Source organism: Gigantopelta aegis, chromosome 8, assembly GCF_016097555.1.
Source record: "Gigantopelta aegis isolate Gae_Host chromosome 8, Gae_host_genome, whole genome shotgun sequence".
Lineage (NCBI taxonomy): Eukaryota > Metazoa > Mollusca > Gastropoda > Neomphalida > Peltospiridae > Gigantopelta > Gigantopelta aegis.
In genome coordinates this window covers 7,521,031-7,530,183 of record NC_054706.1, presented here as the reverse complement: position 1 = coordinate 7,530,183, position 9,153 = coordinate 7,521,031, and the positions used below count along the sequence as shown (strand labels likewise).

Here is a 9,153-nt window from a genome sequence, read left to right as displayed (position 1 = left end):
AGTACATACCACGGCCTTTGTTACATTAGTTGTGGAGCACTGGCTGGAATAATGATTAGAAGAAAAGAACACTTTTGCATTGTATGGCTGTCCAAGGGCTATTTTTGTCCACTTTCACCCCATTTAACAAGTATACTCCCTACTGTAGTGTTTGTATGCTTGTGAAATGTAGATAAATGTAGTTGATAAAAACATGAAAAAAACTTGCTGCTTTCGGTGGATATTTGGATAGGCCAGTATTTCTGTCAACTCAGCGTAGCTGCCCTTGTCCTTCCAACTCAACATAGCTGCCCTTGTCCTTCCAACTCAATATAGCTGCCCTTGTCCTTCCAACTCAACATGGCTCCCCTTGTCCTTCCAACTCAACATGGCTGCCCTTGTCCTTCCAACCTTGTCCTTCCAACTCAACATAGCTGTCCTTGTCCTTCCAACTCAACATAGCTGCCCTTGTCCTTCTAACAATGTAAGGTGCTGCCTCTCTTACTTTTCCAATTTATAAATACAAAATAAAAATACCACAGATGAAGGAAGGTGCCAAAAGTGGGCAGGGGAAACACTGGAAAACTGTTATTTCCACAAACTACATGGCAGATGCAGTTGGCCCACTACTCCTGATGCTTATGCACAGAGCGGTTCTACAAAAGAGGTCACACGATGGTGTAGTTGTTAAGCCATCAGGCTAAAGACTGGTAGGTACTGGGTTCACATCCAGAGAGTGTTTAATAACTCAGTGGGTTGGTGTAAGACCATGACACCAACTTCTCTTTCTCTAACTACTGTTCTGGATAGACAGCCCATATAGCTGAAGTGTGTGCCCAGGACAGCATGCTTGAACCTTAATTTGATAGAAGCATGAAAATACGTATAAATGAAAGAAAGTGAAAAAATACATAACACTTATCAGATACAATATACACTGTTTATTCTGAATCGGACCTATAACTCCAGTGACAACGTACATTTATTTACAATATATATATACATCAACCCATTATTGCATAATTTATACATTTAGATTTTTATAGCAATACTTTTCTGCTGGTACAGCACAATCACAATATTACTTCATCTGTCACAGCAGTCAAAGCTATACACAAAATAACTGCTGTAAGTAATTTGCTTTATTATACATGACGCACAAACAGCCCTCAGGACTTCAAATTTCATGGGCAACACTTTTTCAGGTCCATGCTATGTGATTCGAAAATGATTACCGGTAAGCAGAGATATGACAGTGGGCAACAGATCTTTTAGAAACAGTCATTTCTATGAAACCATGAGGCCTACACAATCTAAAATCCCAAACAGTACACAGTTCTGCTAGTAGCATAATTATGTACTGTTATGTAACTAATCACCCTTTAATATAGCTTGTAACACATGTAATGTAATACCAATATAGCTGGCAACATTTAACATGGCTTGTAACACATGTAATGTAATACCAATATAGCTGGCAACATTGTAATATAGCTTGTAACACATGTAATGTAATACCAATATAGCTGGCAACATTGTAATATAGCTTGTAACACATGTAATGTAATACCAATATAGCTGGCAACATTGTAATATAGCTTGTAACACATGTAATGTAATACCAATATAGCTGGCAACATTGTAATATAGCTTGTAACACATGTAATGTAATACCAATATAGCTGGCAACATTGTAATATAGCTTGTAACACATGTAATGTAATACCAAATTGATATAACTAGCAAAATTATACCATAATCTAACAGGGCTCGAACTTAACATTGACACAGACAACTGCTATAGTTGTAACATGGATTGTTGAAGGTCAGGAACTTTAACATTGACACAGACAACTGCTATAGTTGTAACATGGATTGTTGAAGGTCAGGAACTTTACGGATTGATGTCAGTTTTTGCTGCTGGATAAAATTAATAACCATTACAAGTGAGCAAGTAAAAACATTTCAAAATTGCCTTAATTTCAAGCACTGTGTAATATAGTTTGTAATACACATGTACAGGTAATGTAATACAGCTAGAAACACATAGCATGCTTCTGTTTATTATAGTTCATAACTTCTTTAAAATACATGAAACTAACGTATGGTTGTAACATGTAACTGAATGCACAAGTCATAACTTCTAGATCGGCAACTACTGTTTTGAATACAATCTTTGTTTGAACATGTTTAACTTCAGCTTGTAACACATATCACTGACATTTGCTTATGTCACATGTAAGTTGTAACTACTGCTTTGATGACATGTAATGAACATTTGCCTGTAACGTGGTTCACTGATGTATCACAAAGTCATACACTTATTGTCTGTGCTGGGGTGTCGTTAAACAGCCATTGATGGTTCACCAATATGTAAAAAATGTCTGCTAGTATTTTATACTTGGATTGATTCAAATTCTGTAAATTTGTATACCTTGAAGACTCTTTGGGCTAAATAAAATATGATGTAAAATATTCAAACTAATTTGAATATGGTTTTTGTGTTGCTCTATCGTAGTTATATGTTTTGTGAAGAATTGTGTATTTTGTAGTTATGGGTTTTGTAAAAGAAAATGATGAGTTCTGGTGTAATGTAGTTATGTATTTGGTCAAAAGGGTAATGTATTCTGTACACTGTGACACATGATTTAAATGGAGTATATGACAATAATGACTTTTGTAATCATAGCTTTATAAGGATATCGTCTCAACTCTAAGCACAACTATTGTCTTGAAGTTTTCATTTGTGATGTCACAAACCACCAACATCTATATACCTAATCATGTGATAGCTTTACAGGGATATCGCCTTAACTCTATGTACAACTGTTTTGAAGTTTTCATTTGTGATGTCACAAAACACCAACATCTATAATCTAATCTAGAATGATGCCTGAACATTATGTACAACAACAGTTTTGTAGTTTACATTGGTGATGTCACATAGTCCCAATACCTAATATCCAATCTATATTATCGCCTGAATGATATTTACAATAACTGTCTTGTAGTTTTGACTTGTGATGTCACAAAGCACCAACATCTACACATCTGTGGGATATCTCACATCTGTAGGACATCTACACATCTGTAGGGCATCTAAACATGTGTAGGACATCTCACATCTGTAGGACATCTACACATCTGTAGGGCATCTAAACATGTGTAGGACACCCACACACCTGAGACACAATACACATCTGTCAGTCACAATACACATCTGTGAAACATCTACACATCTGTGAAACATCTACACATCTGTGAGACACCTACACACCTGTGAGACACCTACACATCTGAGGCACCTGCACATCTGAGGCACCTACACATGTGAGGCACCTACACATCTGTCTGATATCTACACATCTTTGAGACACCTACATATCTGTGAGACACAATACACATCTGTGAGACACCTACACATCTGTGAGACACCTACACACCTGTGAAGCACCTATACATCTGTGAGACACCTACACATCTGTGAGGCACCTACACATCTGTGAGGCACCTACACATCTGTGAGGCACCTACACATCTGTGCGTTTGGTACCAACGCTCTCCTCGGGTGTCTCCACGTGGGTGAGCAGGGCCTGTGAGCTACTGTTGCTGCCATAGCTCGACGCCTCCGTGCTGCTGTTGGCACTGCCGGGCGCGTCCGATAGGTTCATGTGCTCGATGACGCTCAACGCGTGGTACTGTCCGTCGTCTCCGTGTCCAGCCACGTGGTACACCACACCAGTCTCGTACGAGTCCAACTTGCCTGAAAATACAAACAGTAAGTGATAACCAGCAACAACAGTCTCGTACGAGTCCAAATTCCCTGAAAATACAAACAGTAAGTGATAACCAGCTTTATTACCCTCCTGGTGAAGATATAGCGGTGTCGTACAAATTTCGTACGCACCACCAGGTGCGTATTACAAACTGTATTTTGATTTGTCAACAGGGAACAGAGTTAATTTCGATTGGTTGGACAGCGACCTTATTAGCATAACGGGACTATTTTTTTTCATTCATAATTAATGTCAAGGTCAGTAACATCCACAACTTTTACTACAAATGTCATTCATTAAAAGTTGATGTAAACATGGATACGCGCGAGAAATATTTTAAAATAAAAAATAAAAATAAAAGAATGAACAGAACAATAATTAAACATATTCATTTTATTTATTATGTGGATTTTTGGTCTACAAACCTATGTTATTGTCAGTTGTGATATGTGAATTCATCATTATTAAGGTCTACGACAGTCATTTTTTTGACCCTTGTTTTGGCTTCGTACACAATAAATGAAACATATCCAACGTTAATGTTTTTTCATATGATATGGTAGTTTTTTATTTTTTTAAACTTAATCCATTTTTTGTAGAATTATGAAAAAGTAAAATATACCGACCTGTAAACAGCGTTGTTTGCTTGTTGTAGAAATTTAACAGGGGTCAAGGTTAGTAGACCAGTTTTTATTTTAATGTGGCGATGCATTGTAATAATATAGCTAATTTTGAATTTGAATGACGTCACTTTGCACCTCCTTACAATAATCACAAACTGGGTACATGACGTTTCCGTTTTAAGAATGCTGGGAAAAATCCAATGCAAAATTCCTATTGATTTTTTTTTTTCGAACTTTACTGAAGCACCTGAATGTGTTTGAAGAAAATTCTGTGATTGAAAAATTGTACATTTTACGAAATATGGATTTCAAGTGAAATTACGGTAAGATATGCTATATTTATTGTGTACAAAGAAAGCCAAAACAAGGGAGCGAAAAGTGACTGTCGTCGACCTTAAAGTTATAACTTTAGTTTTCCCGTGAACTCAGCTGCTTTTGCAAGCTACACGTTTTTAACTGCAAAAACACTTGTTATTCTCTTATTGGTTGGATTTTTGGTCAACAAATTGTTATTGTCAGTTGTGATTTGTGAATTCATCATTATTAGCATAACCAGTGCCAGTTGGGTAACGGGAACATTTGTTTCTTGGGGGGCGTTTTGTTAAAATATGGAATTATGCATTAGTTTTACCATTTTTCACCCAATATGAAAATAAACATATATTGATGCATGTACCTTACAGCTTTCTTTAAATTAAAAAATGAAACCCGATGTAAATTTATGGGGAAGTACGTCTACACCACTCCCCTGAAAACGTCACTGAGAAGTAGCGGAAGTACAACGAACTATTTCTCAATGCGGCGGTACGTAGTTGTGCACCGGCTAGTTATGCAAATCAACATCCGGTCTTGAAATAGGCTACAAAATTGATTGATTTATTTATTTATTTTTCATAATTTGTGTGATTTAAAAGAGGGTAATAAATAAAATACCACACTCGTTTTCGCTAGATATCATTTTTACGAAACTCGTGAACTTCCCAAACGTATCTGACCTCACTTTCGTTCGGTCAGATACGTTTGGGAAGTTCACTCGATTCGTAAAAATTATATCTAGCGAAAACTCGTATAGTATTCTATATACACCACTGAGCCAAGAACCATCAAAAACCTGCACACGAAATACCAATTTACAATAAATGTTTATTTCTGTTTTTGGTGATCTACTGTAGTCATGCCCTACATTCACAATTTTGTGACCCACAACCTCTCAGCCTATAATCCAAGTCTACAATATTGAATATGACACACACACAAACTAAACAGAAGTAATGCTACATACATGTGTTCATGTGTGCAGTTTGTGTTTATGTGTCTGTGTCTGTGAACCATGAATACCCATGTAATATGTGTGTGTATGTGAACAATGAATACCCATGCAATATGTGTGTGTGTGTGTGTGAACAATGGATACCCATGTAATATGTGTGTGTGTCTGTGAACAATGAATACCCATGTAATATGTGTGTGTGTATGTGAACAATGAATACCTATGTAATATGTGTGTGTATGTGAACAATAAATACCTATGTAATATGTGTGTGTGTGTGTATGTGAACAATGAATACCCATGTAATATGTGTGTGTCTGTGAACAATGAATACCCATGTAACATGTGTGTGTGTCTGTGAACAATGAATACCCATGTAACGTGTGTGTGTGTCTGTGAACAATGAATACCCATGTAACGTGTGTGTGTGTGTCTGTGAACAATGAATACCCATGAATATCCATGTAATGTGTGTGTGTGTCTGTGAACAATGAATATCCATGTAACGTGTGTGTGTCTGTGAACAATGAATATCCATGTAACATGTGTGTGTGTGTCTGTGAACAATGAATATCCATGTAACGTGTGTGTGTGTGTCTGTGAACAATGAATATCCATGTAACGTGTGTGTCTGTGAACATGAATATCCATGTAACGAGTGTGTGTCTGTGAACAATGAATACCCATGTAACGTGTGTGTGTGTCTGTGAACAATGAATATCCATGTAACATGTGTGTGTGTCTGTGAACAATGAATATCCATGTAACATGTGTCTGTGTACAATGAATATCCATGTGTGTGTGTGTCTGTGAACAATGAATACCCATGTAACGTGTGTCTGTGAACAATGAATATCCATGTAACATGTGTGTGTGTCTGTGAACAATGAATATCCATGTAACATGTGTGTGTGTGTGTGTGTCTGTGAACAATGAATATCCATGTAACATGTGTGTGTGTGTCTGTGAACAATGAATATCCATGTAATGTGTGTGTGTGTGTCTGTGAACAATGAATATCCATGTAACGTGTGTCTGTGAACAATGAATATCCATGTAACGTGTGTGTCTGTGAACAATGAATATCCATGTAACATGTGTGTGTGTCTGTGAACAATGAATACCCATGTAATGTGTGTGTGTGTCTGTGAACAATGAATATCCATGTAACGTGTGTGTGTGTGTCTGTGAACAATGAATATCCATGTAACGTGTGTGTGTCTGTGAACAATGAATATCCATGTAACATGTGTGTGTGTCTGTGAACAATGTGTGTGTGTCTGTGTACAATGAATATCCATGTAACATGTGTGTGTGTGTGTCTGTGAACAATGAATACCCATGTAACGTGTGTCTGTGAACAATGAATATCCATGTAACATGTGTGTGTGTCTGTGAACAATGAATATCCATGTAACGTGTGTGTGTGTGTGTGTCTGTGAACAATGAATATCCATGTAACGTGTGTGTCTGTGAACAATGAATATCCATGTAACGTGTGTGTGTGTGTGTGTGTGTGTTTCTGTGAACAATGAATATCCATGTAACATGTGTGTGTGTCTGTGAACAATGAATACCTATGTAATATGTGTGTGTGTGTGTAAACTGACCTGTGTCTTCCGTGGCGTGCTGGTCCTCGTCCGGATCATCATAATCCGGTTCTGGCTCCGCCTCGGACGTGTCTTCGTGTTCATCGTCGGCCATGTGACCCAGCGACACCGCGCCGATCATCTTTCCATCTCCGCGCTCATCCACCTCCATCTCCATGGTGGCCATCTTGTACAGCTTGATGGCTTCATCTTGAACACCCACACCATCGCCGTCTTCATACGTAGCAAGAGACTGAAGCAGGGAAGAGACACAATAATAACACAGTGAAACCTGTCAAAACCGGATCATTCTGGGAACCTAATATTTATCCAAATTAGACAGGATCCGGTGTTTAGAGTGTCACGTTTTAGAATTTAGTGGACCTAATATGTATCCAAATTAGACAGGATCCGGTGTTTAGAGTGTCACGTTTTAGAATTTGGTGGACCTAATATGTATCCAAATTAGACAGGATCCGGTGTTTGGAGGGTCACGTTTTAGAATGTGGAACTTAAATGTATCGGGACTGAGCAAAAATTCGGGACTGAGCAACTTGCCGGTTTTAACAGGATTCCTGTTCAGGGTCTGGTTTAGACAGATTTCACTACATATACATGTAGTAATATCAATTAAAGAAAAGGAAAGTATCGTTATTAACAACACCTCAGTACATTTATGATTATGGCTATTTGGGTTTTAACAAGGTTATTGGGACATGTAGTAAGGAAAATGAGAGAAAACCCACTTCCACCACAAAGAATGATATCTTTTATATTCACTTTCCCCATAGACAAATACTCCGCTTAATATGGCTTTTGATGTAACTAAAGCTGGAATCAGTGAGGGAAGGACTCTGAGCTGCTGATAGTGACTAGTGAGTAACACATTTCTGTGACCGAGTTGGCTGACTGAAGTTCTTCAAACTCTTAAGACCGGTTCCCATTGCTATTAGACTGTTTATGATTTTGTGCTAATCATCAATATCTGAATCCAGGCATGATCAGCTCTAACCTCACCACTCCTTCTCCACCCAGCACCCAACTAAAACATATCAACCCACAACATGATAAAACATGTTAAAGATGTTCATCCCACCCAGCACCCCACTAAAACACTTGCCATCGAATATAGCATTCAAAATATCAACCCTCAACATAACAGGTTAAAACATGTTCATCCCACCCAGCACCCCACTAAAACACTTGTCATCGAATATAGCATTCAAAATATCAACCCTCAACATAACAGGTTAAAGATGTTCATCCCACCCAGCACCCCACTAAAACACTTGTCATCGAATATAGCATTCAAAATATCAACCCTCAATATAACAGGTTAAAGATGTTCATCTCACCCAGCACCCCACTAAAACACTTGTCATCGAATATAGCATTCAAAATATCAACCCTCAACATGATAAAACATGTTCATCTCACCCAGCACCCCACTAAAACACTTGTCATCGAATATAGCATTCAAAATATCAACCCTCAACATAACAGTTTAAACATGTTCCTCCCACCCAGCACCTCACTAAAACACTTGTCATCGAATATAGCATTCAAAATATCAACCCTCAATATAACAGGTTAAAGATGTTCATCTCACCCAGCACCCCACTAAAACACTTGTCATCGAATATAGCATTCAAAATATCAACCCTCAATATAACAGGTTAAAGATGTTCATCTCACCCAGCACCCCACTAAAACACTTGTCATCGAAAAAAAAAAGTTTGTTTTATTTAACGACGCCACTAGAGCACACTGATTTTTTATTTTATCATCGGCTATTGGACGTCAAACATATGGTCATTCTGACACTGTTTTTTAGAGGAAACCCGCTGTCGCCACATAGGCTACTCTTTTACGACAGGCAGCAAGGGATCTGTTATTTGCACTTCCCACAGGCAGGA

General features: G+C 37.9%; 1 protein-coding gene across 3 annotated transcripts in view; it reads right to left on the bottom strand.

Moving 5' to 3' along the window:
* Positions 1-905: 905 nt before the first annotated feature.
* The window catches only part of LOC121378280 (probable E3 ubiquitin-protein ligase MGRN1), a 44,294-nt gene continuing 36,046 nt past the window's right edge, over positions 906-9,153 (bottom strand). Inside the window, exons 13-15 of one of the 3 annotated variants that reach the window (XR_005958699.1) lie at positions 7,259-7,490; positions 1,814-3,742; positions 906-1,754 (exon numbers count right to left, since the gene is read on the bottom strand). Coding sequence is in view for 2 of the 3 variants with exons in the window: in XM_041506373.1 (XP_041362307.1) it covers positions 3,510-3,742; positions 7,259-7,490 (465 nt within the window). In the remaining variant the exon portion in view is untranslated. Of the gene's footprint in view, positions 3,743-7,258; positions 7,491-9,153 lie in introns of all 3 variants that reach the window. The other 2 variants (XM_041506373.1, XM_041506372.1) reach the window with 2 other exon arrangements.